Below are 19970 nucleotides of genomic sequence, written 5' to 3' on the forward strand. Positions count from 1 at the left end.
GGTGCCGTATGTTCATATTTTTCAAATGCAGCTGCTCTGGAGGGTAAGAATTCTTGGTGCTTATGTCAGAATTTTGAAATTTATGCTGTGAAAACAGAGCTATACAACAGCTCACTTGTTCTTAAAGAATGGGAGCTTTGTCCTTCCTACTGGCCATTGTGAATATTCTGTTGCTCTTGACATTTTCCCAAGAAGTGTACGTGGGGTTGAAATGTAGCAAAGCAACAACTCTTTTGGGCTCTGTACCAGCTGTGCAGGACTGTATGTACACTTCACCACCTTGCTAGTGGGCAGGCCATGCTGCTGACTGTTGGCTGCACTGAATGCCACAGCACTTTTTGCCTTAGGTTCTTCCTTGATTCTTTCCCCGGGCACTGCATGTGCTTATGCTCACAAGTCACTTCACAAATGTGGGTGATCCCACTGTCACTGGCCTCATACTGAAAGTTTCAGAAGAAGCCTGTGTTCTGTGGAATGGTAGATTTGTAGTTTGTGTAGAACAGCTGGAGCATGCCATTCATATTATAGGTGTTTATCTTAGGTGAAATACTGAAACTGTTCAGCTGAGTGAATGGGTTGTAAACCAGGAAGTCAATGGACTTTCATTATTTGCTACTGTTTGTCTTTGGATGAACATTTCACTTTTTATGGCACAGAGTATGATCCAGAGTAAGAATTGTCTCACTGATGTGTATTGTGATGTATGTTTTAGTCTTTGCTGGAATATTTAAAATTAATTTTTAAAGTCAAGTTGTTTTGTGAAAAATGGGTTACAGTGTTTTATAAAAATTAATACCATTAAGAGCTTAAAAAGGCAAAATAATTTGAGGCATCATTAATTGAACAAGTTTTTGTATCTGATCATCTTAATACTTTCCCAACATATTTATTTGGGAAGCTTTGCTTCATGTCTACCCATATGTTTTACACAATAACAAAATACTCCTGAAATGAGCAAGTGAAGTGCAGTCCTGTAACCCACCTCTGAGAATTTGCTTCATGACCAAAGCAGAGGGTCAGATTGAAGGTGATGTTCTAGATAGGCTGGAGTTATTTTTCTTTTCCTTGAATTGCGATGATTGGTGAAATTTAAGCATTAGCATTTGACAGAGGACAGTCATAAAAGCTTGAGGACTAGTTGTCTTCTTGGTAGATTTTTGCTTTGCCTTTTTTTTTTTTTTTCAATGCTGCTGTGTTCACTTGACAATCATATTGTTTGCTGGGTGTTTTTAAGGTGTTTTGAAAATAAATTAATAGTATTGCTACCCTTTGACTTAAAAGCCATCTGTACTTCACAGGTGTTTGTACAGTAGGCTGAGTGAGAGTAATAGTGCTTTGCATTTTTGTTACTGTCTGTGCCTATGCATGTCAGAGCTGCTCTCTCACTTCTTCAGCTGGGTGGAAATCTGGTGGGTGTCTGTGGTCCCCATTTAAATAATGAAATTAAAATACAATAAGACATTCTGTCACATTGCCATACCACTCTGGTTCAGAACATTAATTAACCCTGTGGTTAATTCCTCATGTGGATTATTGTCAATGTAGTCTTTGTAAAAGCTTTATAGGAATAAATCTTTAAAGAAACTTCCTAGAGACATCAAAGAGACTTACAGTTATTAAAAAGAATTAGTTTTCCTACTCTTCCATAGAAATAACTGATGTAAAAAAAATCATCTATTCAGTACACTAAGATGTATGTCTATGGTTTCTAGAGGTTTGGTTGCTGTGGAACAAATGTAACATGGTTCAATAACAATAGTATCTGGTAACAAAAAGTATAATGGTAACAATAGTATCTCTACTATTCAGTATTTAGACATGGTTCACAGGAAGAGAATTTAAGAGTTGTTCCCTCAGATTACTGATGTTTCATTTCTGTCCTACTTTTTATAGGTTGGGCTTGTCTGTAATCCTTGAATTATTCTGTGGTTTAGCTGTGAAACTATTTTTTTAAGGTGGAGAATGACCTATCTGAAGTTTTTATTACGTCTATAATACTATAGAAAAAAACCCGCAGTAGAGGTCTGAAAACATGTGCACACTGCATGTTTGGAGGCCAGGAGTGCCTTGGGGAACTTGATGTATACTTGCCTGTCACTTCATTTTATTACACTGCTATGGACAGCTAAGAATATTGTCAGTCACATTGTACCTTTCCACCCACTTTCATCTTCTCTTGTTTAATTAACAACCATTTCCATAGCTGTGCTTTTGAAATAAAATCAGTGCCTGCCTTTGGATGCCAAGGCACTCTGAAATATTATTGCTAAAGAAGAAATTCTGTGGAAAATATTTCTGCCTCTCACTAGGGAAGGAAGGTTTGTGTGGTCCTTGGTCACTGTTTTCCCTAGAGTGAGGTGGTGTTGGGATGGTAACTCACAAGTTATCTTCAGAGGCCATGGGGATTGTTGTCTTGATTTCTATTGCTTATGTAGTAATAGACCACCTGAGACCCAACTTGTCAATGAAGTCCAAATCTTAATGCACTTCAGTGCTTCTCAGCTCATCATCTTAATTAGTGTCAACATGGGTTTAGATCTGTCCTTATTTTTTGAAATAGTTTCCACAGCAGGGAACTGAGGCTGCACATTTGAAACATGTTTGAGAGAGACTAAAAATACACTTTTTCTTTTTAATTAGGCAATTTTCCCAGTGCCTTCTAAAAATTGTGATGAGAAAAGATTTAACTTATTTTTCTCAAATGATTTGGCCTCTGCTTGTACACTGGAGGCTCAGCAGACTGCAACACAAGCAGCGTATATATTTTTGAATGGCTTGTGTAATCTTTTAAATGGAGAAAGATGCTCAGTCTTAGTAGAAAAGTGATGCTCCTTGTAGTGCATTGACTCTGGATGGATGCCTGGCACCAACCAAAGCCTTTCTCTCACTTTCATACACAGCTAGACCTCTCATAGGGGAGAGAAAATGTAATGAAGGATCCATGAATTGAGATTAGGACCTGGAGAGATCATTCACCAAATACCATAATTGGAAAAGAGGATGCAATTTGAGATATTTATTGAATTTATTACTAACAAAATCAGATCAGGATAATGAGAAGCAAAAGAAGACCTTAAAAAATGCCTTCCCCCCACCCCTCCATCCTTCCCATCTCTACATGCTCCTTCAGTGGTATAGAAAGATGGGAAATGAGGTTTATGGTCAGTTCATCACAAGTTGTTTTTTCCACTGCTCAGGGAGAGGAGACCTTCCTCTCCTACACTGTTGGAGACAGTTCTCCGTGAACTTCTCTGATGTGAGTTCGTCTCACTGGCAGCAGGTCTTTGTGGACTGCAACACAAGTCCATCCTGTCCATCCCATATGCAACAGTCCTCCCAAAACTGCTGCAGCCTGGGTCGCTCTTCCACGAGATGCAGTCCTCCAAAGCTGCTCCAGTGGGGGCTCCTCTCTCCATGGGCCTCCCATGAGTTCACAGCCTCTTCATGCATCACAGAATTAATTAGGTTGGAAAAGACGTCTGAGATCATCGAGTCTAACCTATGACAACACAACCTACAGTCAACTAGACCGTAGCACCAAGTGCATCCAGTCTTTCCTTAAACAGATCCAGGGATGGTGTCTCCACCACTTCCTTGGGCAACCTATTCCAATGCCCAATCACCCTTTCTGTGAGGAAATTCTTACTAATGTCCAACCTAAACCTAACCCAACCTAAACCCAACTCCTAAATCAGGGGTGATGCAGTTTAAGACTGTGTCCTCTTGTCCTGTTCCTGGCTGTCTGGGAGAAGAGACCAGATCCCACTTGGCTGAACTGTCCTTTCATGCAGCTGTGGAGAGCAATAAGGTCTCTCCTGAGCCTCCTCTTCTCTAGGCTAAAGAGCCCCAGCTCCCTCAGCTGCTCTTGGTAGCACTTGTGCTCCAAACTCCTTGTCCTTCTCTGGACTCACTGCAGCACTTCATTGCCCTTCTTGAAGAGAAGACCCCAAAACGTAACACAAGACTGTAGGTTTGGCCTCACCTGTGCTAAATACAGTTGGAGAATGACTTCCCTAGTCCCTCTGGACACACTGTTCTTGATAAAGACTGGCATGCCTTTGACCTTCTTGGCCACCTGGTCACACTGCTGGCTCATGTTCAGCCTTTTACTCTTCATGGCTCTGTAAAGCATAGAAAATGTGTTCTCTTATTTGTGGTACCTTCTGGGTAGAAGGACGCCCAATCCAGGAATATTGTAAACACATTCATTTGTCCTCTGCCACTCTATACCTGAGTTCACACAGTACCATGGAAAAGGGTAGTGAGTCAAAGTCATCATGCTGAGATAACAGTTTTTGAAGAATTGCTGGATCTCTGGAGGTGACCATATTTGTCAGTTGGAAAGACTGTAGCAACACTGGGAGATACATTAGCTATGGGAATGTAATGAGTGAAGTGACTTGAATGGAACAAAAAACCACTATGTGGCCAAATCACAAAGTTTGGCTGTGGGAAAGCTTTCTTGCTTCTCTGAACATCTTAAAATAGATAAATTGTCTGTTAAGCAGCTAGCAACATGATCTCCTGGGGGTCATGTTGCCTGCTTAAAAACAAGAATAGATATTGCTGACCCTTAATCTGCATGGCAGGAAGGGCTTGGCTGACCTGAAGTTGAGTCATTTGTACTGCAAACAGATAATATATGGAAATGAGGTTATTCCAATGAGAGACATTTGCGAGTGCAAGCACTGAAAAATGCTTCTTGTTAAGCTTAATACTTAGGGCTATAAATCAGGTTACAGTGATATGCCAGGGCTTGGTGAAGCTATGGTGGAAGGACACATGAAGAAGCAAAATCAGATGTGACTTTGCAAGTTATTTCAGTTAGTGTATACAGTTTTAAGTATATACATACACATAAGTAAATTTAGGAGTCAGGTATACATTCATAAGTTTTTGCTCACCTGAGGCATAAATGACTACATCAGGATTACAGGAAGTGTCTAAGGTTGAGCAAGCTTTTGGCAAAATATGCAAAAATTCCTTTCAACTGAAAATAAATTTATCTTCTTAATTTGAAAAGACTCTAACGTTTTAGTCCTGTTGCAGGCTGCCCTTCTTGCTTTGGAGATCTCAGCCCATCTTCATAGGACAGGTGCTCCCACCCTCTGATCAATTTGGTGGCTCTTGTCTGGATTTATTCCAGCAGGTCCACCTCTCTCTTGTATTGCAGACCCCAGAGCTGGATTCAGTGCTCCAGATGGGGTGTCACTGGAGCAGGGAAGAGGGCAGAATCCCCTCCCTTGACATGTTGTTCACACCTGTCCTGATGCAGCCCAACATAAGGTTGGTTTCTGGGCTGATTGCAAACTCTTGGGTCATATTGAGCTTTTCGTCCACCAATATCCCCAAGTCCTTCTCTTCAGGGGTGCTCTCAATTCATTCTCCATCTGGCCTCTGTGCTTTGGATTGCCCTGACCACGTGCAGGACCTTACAGCTGGCTGTGTTGAACTTCATCAGGTTTCCACAGGTGCACCACTTGAGCCTGTTAATGCCTGTTAATGAATAGCATCACTTCCCTCCAGCTATGCTGACAGACTCCCTACACTGCTTGGTTTTGTTGACAAATGACACTGAGGATCTTTGATTATGGTCGGCTATTTGCTGAGAAATGATATTTGCTTAGAAATAATAGACATTGATCTGTTGACCTTACAGCTTGGCTAACAAGCCATGGTCTGAAATCTTGGTTGTGTTTTTTTTGACTTAAAAGCTGAACACAGTTTGGCCTCAAGCTAATGGTCTCTCTGAAGAACAATACCCTATTTTTCCACCCCGGAAAATCTGACCAAAATTTTTTTGTGTGGGGACTGCTCAACTGCTCGAGTTATATATGGTATTTACATCAATATACTGAACCTTTTCTGGTACACTGTCATTGCAGATTAGGAATTTTTACTTAATCTGAGGCTTTTGGTGCACTCTGCTGCAGGTAATTCCTCTGGGGTCTACCTGTAGAATTGCAGTACCAACATATGGAAGTGAATTTTTAAGTTGTTACTGGACATTGGTTACAGAGGGGAAAAAAAGATGCTAAAAAAAAAAAAAAGGTCCTGAATTTCAAAGATCCTGTAGATCTTGTAATCCAGTGAAGTGATGTGTTTACAATGAGAGAAAATTGAAAAATAACAGTATTGTATTTATTGTACTTAGTAAAAAATCCAAGGAAAGGAAAAAAGTTTCTCTTGCCCTTCAGATAGTGTTTCCAGACTTGGTATTGATGCAGAAGCTCATGATATGAGCAGGTAACAGAAGCAGCTAATTTGGACAAAATATGTCTGACATTAGTATTTATATTCATTAACCACATTTTTATTGGCTATGCTGTGTGTTGCTCAAGGTTGGAGAGAACTGGCAGTGTCAAAGAATATCCTGACAGTCTGCAGAAGACCCTGAGTCTTGATAGAGCCCTCTAGAAGGTAGTAGATTTTGTCTAGTTGAGGCAATGGTTAAATAGTTTATTTTCCCAGATGGGTGAAGTGGCTGAATGGAGTGCCTGCAGACTGCTAGGTGTGGGGAAAGGAGCTGTGAGTGACTTGCTGTGTGGTAGGTTGATCCATCTATGGGAGGCTGTTCTGCAGGGGAGAAAACAGAAGAGAAAGTGGTGACCTTAAAGATGTGCCATTCCATATGCTATTAGAAATAAACCTTAAAGATCCTCTGTGGTAGAAGGCAGAGGACAGGTAGAAGGAACCTTTTGTTATCGTCTCTCCATTTCTTTAGAGAAAGAGATGAATGGGAGAGGTGAATCCCACTCAGAAAGGTGCACCATGCCTGTGGGTCTTTAGGTCTCATGAAGTTATTTCTGCCTGCAAACTTCATCCTGGATTCATTACTGCCAAAAAAAAAATCTCCAAAAAACAAAAACTAGAAGAGGAAAATATTTCCACTGTGGTCAGTGTGCTATTTTGTCTACAGCAAGAGAAAGATTTTCTTATGTAAACTTGATATAATGAGAACAGGGGTGCTCAAGTAAGCTTACATTACCATAATTTACTTCATGTTATTAATGATTAATAACTATATATTGTAAATATAATTGTAATAGCTATATTGTAATAGCTATATGTTTTAAATAAAACATGTTCTATGGCATTTCTTAGCGGGCTTTTATTATTTTTGCTCTTATTATTTCACTGTTATTGAAAAAAATTTGCTTACCTCTATTTTTCCTTTGTGATTGTGTTTTGCCTCTTTTTCCTGCCATGTAAAATAACAAGAGAAAGACTCAAAATAGTTGCAACAATTGGTTGCACACTGATACATTAAATATGTTACAAAAAGATAACCTGTCTCTTCTTAATTTTTAAAATTATATTTCAGATACCTCTTATATCTACAAATAAAAAGAGATATTTTTCATGGCCGTTTGCTGTGCTCCTTTTCTGATGCTGCCTACTTGGGTGCCTGTATTGTCCAAGGTAAGTATGAGTAGTAGGCTTCTTTAAATATTTCACTTTATATGATAAAGTTCATTTTATTCTGCCTTAAGGTGAGTGAAGCTCTTAATGCATTACAAAGCAGTCAAAACTGATCCCAGGCCTTATTAAAGGAGGCTCGTTCAGAAAATTAGAACAGAAAATGTCAGGTTTGGGTACCTAAGTGACACATCTTTTAAAAGAGAAATCAAGTTCTGCCCAGTACCTTGATTAACATTGTGGCCCTGTGTTTCTCTGCTAGAACAGAATTAGGACCAGTCTATGCCAGTGCAGATAAATCATGTGAAAAAGGGGAGAATCAGGAGTGCATTATTTTAGTTCTGCCTTATACCATAATAATAGGTACTCAAAGGGCAACATTGCCCATGCTTCTGTCTTACAGAGCATTTTTCTGCCACAAGAAATAGTTCAGTATTGCTAATTAATGCAGTAATTAATAAGAAACTCATTGATTAAACTGACAGTTATAAGGATTTTGTTGTTTCAGTTAATTATAAATTCCTCAAAGAAACATTTCTTGTGAGATGCTAGATTCTTACTGACCATGGAAGTACCTTGAATTACACTGCATTTACTGAATTCTTTCCCTATTAATTAATGTTGCAATTTAATTTTTCTGCTTTTGTATTTTGGATCTGTTCAGCTGAGCTTGGTGATTATGATCCTGATGAACACCCAGAGAATTACATCAACGACTTTAAGATTTTTCCCAAGCAGTCACAAAAGCTTGAGAAGAAAATAGCTGAAATGCATAAAAATGAATTCAGGTAATTTAGAACGCTGTTTGGTAAAGAGACAGCCAAGAAATACTTTTATCTGTTTCCAAGTAGTGCATGTTATCTTAGGAGGGTTTGTTCCATGAATTATAATAGAAGCTCTACCAATATCCTGTCTGATGGGCTGTATCTGAAAATGTGTTTTCAGCTTAGGGGGTTTTCTTTGCCTGTTAACCTTCACTAATCATAGTTGATTCCTGCATGACTGCTGGTAATTTAGACTTCATTTGCTTAAAATGTAGGTCTGCTTAGTGGGAACAGCTCTCAGATCAGAGCTGTTCCAGCTGATTAGTGGAATAACACCTTTCATTTAGGGAGCACATGTTTTTTGTTCAGAAATTTGTCTGTATTGCAATTGTAAAATTCTTGATAAATATTGACCTGATTGAAACTACAATTAGGTTATTTTATCTGTAGGTGGTTAACATAGTGGTGAATTGAACAGAAATATATTTAAGTAACTTCCTTGGAAGACTAAGGAGATGAGATACAGAGCTGTCTGCATGCTCTTTTTTTATGTCCTAAACTCTTAATACTTTAACACAAGCAAAGGAGGAAACAGATTAGTCACTTTTGGTTTTTAATTTAAATGAGTTTCAGGAGAGAAGGAGCAGTGAGTTAGCTGTGCAACTATACCCTCTTCAGGGTTGTGAGTGAATGACATGCAGAATATTGAGAGAGAGATTTCATGACGCCCTTGGCATCTTGCTTAGTTGAAGATAGTCCTCAGAACATAGGGAAAGGCATAGGACGTGCAGAAAATCAAATGAAAGCAAATATTAATTGCATAAAGTAGAAGGGCAGTTTTTATTGGAAGACTACAAGGCTTTGTATATGCTTACCCTGTATTTTGTTTTCATATTTCAATATATGCAAAGAAAGAAGAAAAATTCCTTTTCAGGAGAGTTAAAGCTTAAAACACTTTTTATTACCAGAAGCCTATAAAATATGTTCTACAAGTAAAATGCAACACTTAACAACAATAAGCATTCCACTATTAATGTGTCTTCTCTTTTTTCCTTCCTGAAATCTACATATTTTCCTTGTATTTCTTTCAGTGAAATGATGTTTTAAATGGCTTATAGCTAACATTTTTAAAGTAGTCCAGCCTGAACTGTACACAGACCCACAGAAACAACATTTTAAAATAAGAACAATTTCTTTTACTGTCAGTATTTTTCCATACAGTGTCTACAGATTTCCAAAGGATAATTAACCTTAATTAAAAAACCAAGATATTTCATCAGTTAAGCCAAGGTGCAATTGAAAAGTCTGATAAGTTCAGTCTTTCAAGAACAGACTCACGCTTTACTTAAAGTTAGGAGAAGAGAAGGAAAACTGGTAGGCCAGTGCTGGTGTATTTTATATTTTATAACACTGGGGGAGATGTATTTTTCTATGTTGGTTTGCTTTTACATGTATGTGTAATTCTACACATCCTTTGTGAATGTAACAATCTAGTTCTCCTGTTATGAATAACCAGGCCCATTTTTATCTCATCTTTTAAATCTTCTTTCCTGTTGGTGTAATCTGTCTGATCCTGTGACAGTAAATGTTATAAACTTTCACACAGATACCTCTGGGATTCTCCAGGTCCTGAATTTCTGCCATTAGTGGTTGCCCAGCACATGAGGATGTCCCCTGAATTTTAGACTCAGTGGCTTGTAGCTCTTTGCAGCCCTCAAGAAGTGCCATCTTTCTTTTCTGTTTTCTTTGCTTATGTCAGCATCTGGTGTTCCTTACCTATTTGTCTATTTCCAGAGAACAAAGGCAGTTTCAGACCTGTCTGGGCAGCTGGTATTTGGCAATTTCCCAGTGCAGCTGTCTTCCCCAAATTGATCATCCTCTAACATTTTTTACATCAGACATTTACCAGTCACAGAAGTTTTACCTTTTTCTGGATATTTAATTCCATGGTTCTCTATTCTAGCAGTACAAATTAATAAAACATATCTGACGTATAATGAACTATATAGAGAGGGTTCCAGTGCTAGATGATCAGATTTCAGCATATCTATCTGGAAAAAAGATGATAGGAAAAAACAGTCTTCTCTATGGCATTTTATTAGCATGTGTTTCAATGCATTCTTCAGCAAGTCACATTTTCTGATAACAATTAATATCGTGCTGTGCAGTGAGTATTTTTTAAAGTTGCAAGGGGTTCCTCAAACCTTATCTTGCAAGATACTCAAGTGGCATGTTAGCTGACAGGTAACATGTGAGCAGAACAGATGAGACTGAGATCCTTTTTAATCCAGCTGCCATTCATCTGCCTTCAGAATTTTTGCCTCTCAGTTTCAGCTCTGTGAGCCAGATTCTTTGTTTTCTTCACATATGTAAACAAACAAAGAAGATTACATCCCTCTCCAGCAGTAGGCTCCCATTTCACCAAAGCCCTGGGGCTTGGAAGAGGACAGTTCTTCTCTGAATCCCATGCCAACATAATTTCTTCTGTATTTTTTTGTTTGTTTGTTTGTTTATTTGTTTTTGTGTGTGTTTTTTGTTTGTTTGTTTGTTTTTTTTTTGTTTGGTTGGGGTTTAGTTTTGAAAGGGTTTTTTTTGTGTCTGTGAAGGGGTGAAGGGGTGGGTGTTTGTTTTTTCCTTTTTTTTAAAGATTCACTGGTTAAAGTCAAGCCATTTTCCTATCCCATCTGAAAACTAAATAGTGTTCAGTTTTTAATCCCGATGTGAAATATTGCACCATGCATTTATGGAAGTGTTATGTAAAAAGCCTTGCATTTATCTGAAAGCCCCCCACAAAATATTTTTCAAAGTTACATGACCTGTTCAAATGCCTGTTTTCAATGCTGACCCCACATAGGTAAATTCATGTTACTTTTTATTCCCTTAGATGGCTAATGTGGATGCAGGTTTAAGATACCTGAATATTACTGAATTGGCTATTGTCTCTGCTTTGTTTATAAAATGCTTTGCAGAAGTTATATGTGAAAGGCTGTCTTTTGGGAGAAGAAAATTTTCCACTGAGGATGTGAAATCACTGTCATTTTGTGATAACCATCTGAAAAGCCATTTAAAGTGTTAAACTAAAGGTAGGGTTTTCTTGAATACCAGAGTAGCAAATTACAGCTTGTCTTTGATCCAAGCTAAACCAGAAGTTTTGTTTAAATTTGTTTTGAAAGGCATGGAGCATTTTTATCCTTTGCTGCATCATCTACCTTGTAACTACTCAGTGAGGATTTAAGCACTTTTCAATTTCCTGCACTGCTTTGACTCTTACTGGTCTCCCTTATCCATCCCATCAGTCCCCCTGTGGCTTTTGCACTGCTGCCAGTGGGAGTGCATGATATCCCAGTCTCCACTGATGTTGCTCTCCAGCTCTTGTGCAGCTGCCATTGGAGCCACTGGCAAGCATAACTACAAATGTTACTGCCTGAGTACGATCTGGGAGGCTGTCCTAGAAGACTTGGCAACGGCTGCTAGAAAATGCTTTTCTTTGTGCGGTTTAATATAATTTCATTCAAGATTAAACAGCTTCTTGCATGCTGAATACATTGAAATTCAGCATATGTTGGATGCATTAAAAAGCACTAAAACTAAATTATAATTTAGCAAGTCCAGGATATGGTGGATGTATTTTACTCAAGTGCTTCTTGCAATTAAAAGTACATATTATCCTGTTTTATGTGTAATGCTGGTCGCTGCTCATGAACACTTTATATGTAGCTTCCAGTACTACCCTAATCAAATTGGTATCTAACAGCCTTGTATACACAAAGGGAATTCAATTGAAAGGACAGACAGTGTGCTCCAAAACTTGCAAGTCATGTTGCAGGAGACAGAAGCCACTTTTCCAGGGATCAAGGATATTTTGAGGTGTCGGGGTTTTTATATTTGAGGTGCAAGACTCGAGGGTAGTCTCCCTGACCAACCTCTAAAGGTTCCCTGATATCAGGGCGAAGGTGGCAAAATGAGGAACGGGTCCACGACACAGCTCTGGAACTAAATACTTTAATAACTATAAAAGAAAATGTGGGATGAGGCCCAAAACACATACACACACTACATGAGTCCAAGGTCAAAGAAAAGAGTGAGGGAATATCCAGGGTATATATATATGGGATGGTGAGGTGGGCCCCGGGTCAGAATCCAATGGACAAAGGGAAAAGTGGTGCAAGGGGGGAGCAATGTAGGGCAGGAGCCAACAAGGTAGGATGGATGGAACAGTGCAGTAAACATGGGCCAGTGGGGGTACAAGATACAAGAACTTTCTAGAACTGGGAGGAGAAAGGGTTGGCATAACTGGGAGTAAAGGAAACCAGTAGGAAATAAGGGTTATAGAACATCATTGCAAACAGTTCGAAACTTTCGACAACCTTCTTTCTTAGGGACTATTATAAACTTAAACAAATGCCCTCCAAGGCCTGGGGCCGAGGGACAACTCTTCATCAAAAACACCGGTCTGGCCTGGGATGTCGGCCAAGCCGACTCCCACATTGAGGTTTCTGTGGAGCTGAGGGGGATGCCTGGAAAAGAACAGGGCTTGGGCTGCTGCAGAGGTAAGCGCCTTCCAGGCCTCAGGGCCCAAAGCCTTTTTAGTTGTGGTTATACAAAATTTACTGAGGGCGTTGGAGGACTGAGACAAATGTAATCTTCATTTCAGCTTTGGTATCCCATGCTGCCTCAGAGTTTCCCAGTGCAGTCATTTAGATTTGCCTATCAGGCCACATATTGGCAACACTCACTGCTTCAAAAATAACTAATTCTCCAAGTATTAAAATGTCGTTGTGTGTGGTGTAATAGGTGAATAATTTGTTTATATTCTGCTACATTCTCCCAGTGTTCTCACTCAAGAATTTGTATCAATTGTAATCTGGATGAATCAGAGAGATTGTTGGAATGTAGTCAAGTAGTCCTTTCCCTGAAGGATTCCATGTGTGCTGATTTCCTCAAAGCTTTCTTTTTCTGAACCACATTTCTTCTGACAGAAGCATGCTTAAAACTTAAAACCAATTCAAATCAAGAAGCTGTTCTTGTAATTATGGTTTCACTAGGTAGAAAATATTGAGTGAGATTTTTTTTTTTTAAATTAATGTTTTCGTGGTATAAAGAATATTTCCAGAAGCTTTCTGGTGAGACATAGCTTTCCCTGAGCAGGAATTTAATGGAAGAGGCAGTTGTATCAGTGATCTAGAGAAGGGAACTTTGCAGACAAAAGAGTAGTCTTTCCCATTCTCTTTTGAAAAACTGAAAAGATTTATCAATACATGGGATTTTTCTTTTTATATAATTCCAAGAAGTTTTCAGTAGAAAGGATAATCTGCTTGAGTTGTAAAGGTTGCAAAATTTATGACAACATTGATAGTTTTTTAGCTTTAGGAGAGATTTTTCTTGTGTGTATGTGCACTTGTGCATGCACTGCATTTTTTTCCTTCTTTATTCCCTGGGAAGACCTGCAAATGTCAGTGTTTTTTTCACGGTAATTGTTGTCTGTCTTATGGTGAGGTTTGGATTCAGATTCTGCATACTTAACACACTGGTATCTTCAGATGTCTTAGTGGAATTTTAAAATGTACTGATTTCTTCATCAGCTAGAAAGAGCTACTTCCTCTGCTGCCCTTCTCCCTCCTCACCTCTTCTCTGTTTGGAGAAGGCTTTATGGGCTAGGTGTGTCTGGACCAGAAATTTTAATCTATTGTGATTATAAAACCAGAAAGCTTAGTAGATTTCTCTATATCATGGGAATTATTGAATATTTAAAATTAATATTTGGTAAATTAAAACTACATCTCTTATGTAAACATAGTCTGTCTTTGAACTTAAAGCTGTCTGTTTCCCTGTGTCAGTTTATGAAGTAAAGGTGTAATACAAATGTCTGAACACGCACTTCAGAGACACCTTCTCTGAAGGCACATGAGTAATTTGAAATGTTCTGATAGAAGGAGTTATGTAAGTGGCACATACCATCACAGCATGCATGCTGTAAAAATTAACCCATAAGCATTTAATAGTCTCAGTAAAAGAGTTTGATTATGATTTTAACATGGTTATTTGGGTTTTACTCAGATTCTATCTGCCTGAGAGAAAAAACAATTTTGCAGTAAAAGTTAAAATTGATATTTAAGTGTTCTGCAACTTTCTAAGTTTAGTGTCTTTCAGCAATTTTCAGCAATTAGTTTACATCCTAGATGATAATGTTTCTTTTCATATACAGACCCATTTAAAGGCTTTTCTCTGCCAGTGCCAGGCTGGCAGCTCCTGGGGAACTGGGCAATGTGATTAGTCCTATTATTCTGATAAACTGAACCACAGCCTACAGTGCAATTTCATTTACCAGTGTCTTCATTTGGAGCTTTTCTTTAAAATTATCACCACTGCTGTGGCTACTTTTTCCACTACAACTAAAGCATTAGCAATCATAGCAGGTTTATTTCAATGCCACATAGCACCATTATTGTGACCAAAAATAGCAAAAAGCCATTATTTAAAAATGTCACTGCCAAAATATTCTGAGCTTAAAGTAAAAGCTGATCAAGACCATTAGCACTGTAATTTTGTAACAATTGGAGTCTCAGCTACATGTAAAAAGATTTAAAGACAGAACAGCAAAAATATTTTCATGTCGCAAGCAGTTCTGTGTTCAGTGTACAGTGCAGCTAAATGCACTGATTCTTTAGCAGAGTTCTGGCTTTATTTTAGGTTAAGAGGTGCTCCAGGTAACTCAGTTCTGCTGGGAAATGTCCTCTACAAGCTCTGGGATATAACAGTGAGAATACTTCCTTATGGAAGTTGTTACTTTTGTCTCTCCTGAGATCACAATGAAATATGTTCATGATTGCAGAGCAGGGCAAAGAGTGGTTAATGGAGAGTGAGCTTGCATAGTTTAAAGCATTATGACTGGTGTCCCTGGTTTGCAGGTGAATATGTAATGTCTCTAGAGGCCAGATCATTATGTATATATTTATTTATTCTTTTATTAAAATACATTAATACACCTTACCAAACACAAATGTCCAGAAATTAAACATAGGACATACTCTAGTAAAGTATTGCTGTTGTATTCTTCAGCCAGTACCTTTTTCTTGATGTAGAGATGAGGGGAAAGGGTGGACTATAATTTTTATTATTGTTAGTTTGTTCATAGTAGTATCTCACAGCACTTTATAAGTCAGTAAGGGAATCAGAGAAGAGAAATCAAACGACCTCACTAATGTGCTCAGCAACCAAGAGGATGAGAATAGCGCTGAAAATGTTTTTCCTTCGCTGTTTTTGCTACATGGTCTTCTTTGTCAAAAGGAGTTAATGCTCAGTCCTGTCCTATTTTATCCTTGCACTGAGGTTCATGACTTCAGTATGTAACAGATAAATACTTCAAAGTAAAGGTATGAGGGGGAGAAACTTCTGGAATGAATTGGTACTGGCAGTGAGTGAAGCAAGTAGACCATCACTGTGACACACCCTGGAAATTATTCCCTGTGGAGCTTCCTTGCCTTTGAAGTGCTTCAGAGCTGGGGGCCCTGTGGGGAATAAAAAGAGCTTTCACATCCCCTAGTGCATACTTCTCATGAGCCTCAAGTTAAAACAGAGTGTTTTGCATACTTCTCTGTTTTCTATTGAAGTGTTTGTTTCATTAAAATTTTATTAGGAACTTTTGGGTTGACTGATTCCTAGGTTGAATCATTAATTCATAGTTAATGGCTGTGGAGTTCTAATTTCACAAATAATCCACTTTTTTATCATTTGTATGGTATGCAAAAACTTTTCTGAGTAGTAGTTTGTTTTTTTGGTCCTGTTCTATGCCTTTGCCATGCAGTAGATGGGTACTCTAATGCCTGCAGCACATAGACTATATCTTTCCCTTAATGCTGAATTAATACTGAAAAAATAAAGGCAAGAGCAGTAAATACACAGAGAAACCTGAATTTCCTGAGAGTACTGAGTTCTAAAAATGCAAATATGTGGTGCCTAAATATTCCCTGGTTTTCCACTCTAAAACACTTGTGTAAGTGAATACACTATAAATTCATTTGTCGGGCTGTTTGTTGCATATAGAAAGCTTAAGGGCTTTTTAACAAAGCACATCAAAGGCATATCTAATGTTAGATCAGTGATTGATAAAAAAAGTTGGTTGCTGATAGAATTTGTTACAGTTATATTTTTATTTAATAAGAAAAATTTCATTACTAAGTTACACAGAAAAAGCATATTATGAAGGCTTAAATGTTAATCCTTTGTTAAGAGACAAATGAGGATTTTTTCATTTGATATTGTCCTTGACTCTTGTGCTTTGTGATGTTCTTTTAAGGCTTTGCACTGTAGCCATTTGATTAGTCTGTAATCGGATAAGATCAAATTTGTACACGTCTTCTTCTTTTTTTTTCCCCCAAATGCCACAGCTTTTTTCACTTGATGTACACAAAAGCATCATTGGCTATAGGGAAGGGGAGACTGATAATACTTTTAAAAATATCTCTTTAATAGTAATACCAAGGTGAGATTTTTTTCCCCCATTTGTATATGCCAACTCCTCAAACCACATTGTTGCAAACTCCTGCTCACTTTTTATCCATTAAAACCAGAAGTCTGACTGTCCTTTGTACCAGCAAGCAGAGGTAGTAAAAAATACATTTGGTAATCCTTTGTTTTGTAAGGTGCAATATCTAATAAGCAACCAAATTATTTTTTTGGCTTTTTGCTATGCAACATAGCTATTTAGGTCAAACTAGTTAATTACTTCTGTCATATGCAGTTGTCTGATACATGCAATAAACTCATTGCCTTTTTAGGGGTTATTTATGGTCTTACAGTTGTGATGGCACATGAAGTTGTGATTTAGTAGTACTTAAAATGGAGAAAAAGTTTAATAGATCTACCAAAAAACTGAGTGGAAAAATAAGCATTTTTGTTTTGATTGCTGCTTTCTCCTTAAATATTTGCTGTGTGAATACACATTTGTAATTTTTGGTGCTCCTCTTAATACATGCTCTTCCCCACTGGCAAGTGGTGTGAAAGAGACCAAAACAGGAAAGAGAAAGAAGTCCACTTCTTCTCTAATATAGAGATTTTTTTTAAGCTTAGAAATAAAACATCCACAAAAATGTGGTCTGAAGTAAAATGAAGGTTGTGTAGTGTCAAATAAATACAGAAGAAGCCCAAGAAATATAATGGGGCTGACTAGGAGGTGATAAACAGTGAAATAAAAATGAGCAGTTTTAAAACTTTGTAACAGATTGGATAGTGACACTTACACTACCACAGGTCATCATCCTGTTATGTTCAAAATAGGATTTGATGTCCACAAGCATGCTAGATGTTACTTTAATTGTTAGACTGAGCTTTGGGCCAGATCCTGATTATCATACATTAATACTTGTTGGTTTCTACCTGATAGGAAATAACACACTTTCAGGGAAATTAATGCTGCAGCAATACAGAATGAAGTATTAAATGCCAATTCCTATGTACAATTGGTCACAGTGTGAGGCTGGACTCACAAATCAAAAAATTCAGGTGTAGAATAATATTTGACTATGATCTTTGATTTTCAAAATTTTTTTAATGGCTTTTTAAAAAAAAAATTTACATGGAAAGTATTTATGAGGTCTGGCTTTCTAGAGGTCCTAAGCATTGTTTATTATCATAAAACTGTATTATTTATCAAGATCATGTACTCTAGTTCTTATAAATACAGAAATTAAATAATACTTGAAATACTTCACTTTCAAATAAGCATTGTAATTCTGTGTTAGAACTTATTGTAATGGCAGTAGTTTCTTAAAATCAGATAAAACTTACTCTAGACCCCAAGTCTTCATGACACATTTCAGGCTTTAGGTATATTTGCTGTTGATTATAGACACCCTAAAAATAGGGGTGTATAAATGGAAATGCTGACAGATTCTGAGCTATCATGTTGGTAGCAGGCACTGCTATAATTAGACATACATCTGAGTAGGCAGTGAAATATGAATGCCGTGTTTATACCTTGCACTGGAAGGAATGTTTGTTAATCTGCACAATCCTTTTAAATGAGATGGAGAGCAAAAGTTTGTGAAAAAAAGATGCTGAAATTTATTTCATATTCAGGCTGACATGAGGGTATATCAAAAGACAAGAAATACTTGCAGAATATTAGATAATTCTGGTTAGTTGTGGGTATCCTGGGATTTATAAAAAAAAAAATCACTATTTACCTGAAAACATCAGCCACTGTACAATTCAACAGAAGAAAAGATGAGAAAAGTTTTCTATCCTTTTATTACAAACAAAACGTGGTTGAAATAGTTTAAACATCAGTGAAAACTTTTTTTTTCTTCTGCCTTTAGGCATTTAAACTCTCCAGTCAAAAAGTCTTTCTCCTATTTATTTTTTGCTGTCAAACTCTTTTTTTCCTTTTGTAATTTCAGAGGTCAGAGCCCAGCTGTTGCTGAATTTAACTTGCTTCTTAAGGCAAATTCTTTGGAAACTTATGGTGTTGATCCTCACCCTTGCAAGGTAACAGTTTTTTTTACTAACTTCTAATAAAATATTCTCTTTACTAACATTTAGTTAGAAGACAGTAATGCAAATGATTTAGCTCTGGTTTTTATCCAGGCACAAGTAGTGAGCAATTTCTAAAAAAGCTGCCCTGGAACTACATATTATGCTCAAGCCTTGGAAGAACACTGACTGGTTAACATTTCTGCATCAGTCAAAAAGGGTCTCTCCAGAGGAAGCAGAAGAACATCACAGGAGAATCTAGTGGATTGTAATGGCATAAACTCTGATTATATTCCATAATTTCTTTGCATTTAGTACAAAGATTTCTTTTAATTACTCCAGGTATGAAATATTTTTTGTTTGCCAAGATTTTCGGTATTCACCATTATTTTGACAAGATGATGCAACACTCTGATAGTCCATGGCAGATCAGTTTTTCAAACACCATGAAAAATATGCAAATCTTAGGAAGAAGAGCAAGCCAAATTAACAAGGAGGAGAACCCACTTCCCATTCCCACTTTCCACTTTGTTATTCTGTGGTCCCCTATAAGAAGGTGGTTTTAATTACTAGTTCTGATTATCTTGTATGCATGCATTTTTAATTACTTGGTTGTATCTGCATAATCTGCAGTGTTTATTTTTAGAGTGACTTGTTTTGTGTTTAATCACTGCTTTTGCTTTGGGTTGTGTATTCTGTCTTCTTCTGGGACAGTTTAGTTAGCTGTTCTGGTGGTGAGAATCCTTAAGCACTCAGTTCTAACACAACACAACACAACACAACACAACACAACACAACACAACACTGTGTAAGATCTTGGATATACTTTGTCAGAAATGGTGCTTCTGTGTGAAAGACAGGGTCTGGTTCAGTGCTCGGTGAAGTCAGCGATGTAGTAAACTTTACATTGAAACTATACTGCAGATTTTCAAAGGGCATCCCAGAAACTGAGGTTTAACTGGATCAGAATTATTTCTTTACCTTTTTATTATTTTATTATTTTATTATTATATTATTTCTTGTAGTGTGGGGGACAATCAGAGGTTCATCACCCATGCCTAAGGAAAATTTATGTGTCTTCTGGAAGTGAACCTCAAAGCAAGGTTCTTTGCTGGCTCCTTGTGACATGCTCCCCTCAGTGCTGTGGCTGCTACTCTAGAACTATCCCTGTTTCTGTTTCCCTTTACTTTGTTGGTAAAACATAAGGCATAATAAAGTTGGTTATCTTTAGCAAGATGAGGATATGGAACTTGGAATGGACAGAAAATCCAGTTAGTGTAAAATTCATCTCAATCATTAATCAAAAACGATAAGCTA

General features: G+C 37.6%; 1 protein-coding gene across 1 annotated transcript in view; it reads left to right on the forward strand.

Moving 5' to 3' along the window:
- The window catches only part of FRMD3 (FERM domain containing 3), a 120852-nt gene that overhangs the window by 78374 nt on the left and 22508 nt on the right, over positions 1-19970 (forward strand). Inside the window, exons 5-7 of the mRNA XM_062513136.1 lie at positions 7325-7422; positions 8084-8207; positions 18581-18668. Of these exons, the coding sequence (XP_062369120.1) occupies positions 7325-7422; positions 8084-8207; positions 18581-18668 (310 nt within the window). The remainder of the gene's footprint in view (positions 1-7324; positions 7423-8083; positions 8208-18580; positions 18669-19970) is intronic.

The sequence above is a fragment of the Cinclus cinclus genome, chromosome Z, assembly GCF_963662255.1.
Source record: "Cinclus cinclus chromosome Z, bCinCin1.1, whole genome shotgun sequence".
NCBI lineage: Eukaryota > Metazoa > Chordata > Aves > Passeriformes > Cinclidae > Cinclus > Cinclus cinclus.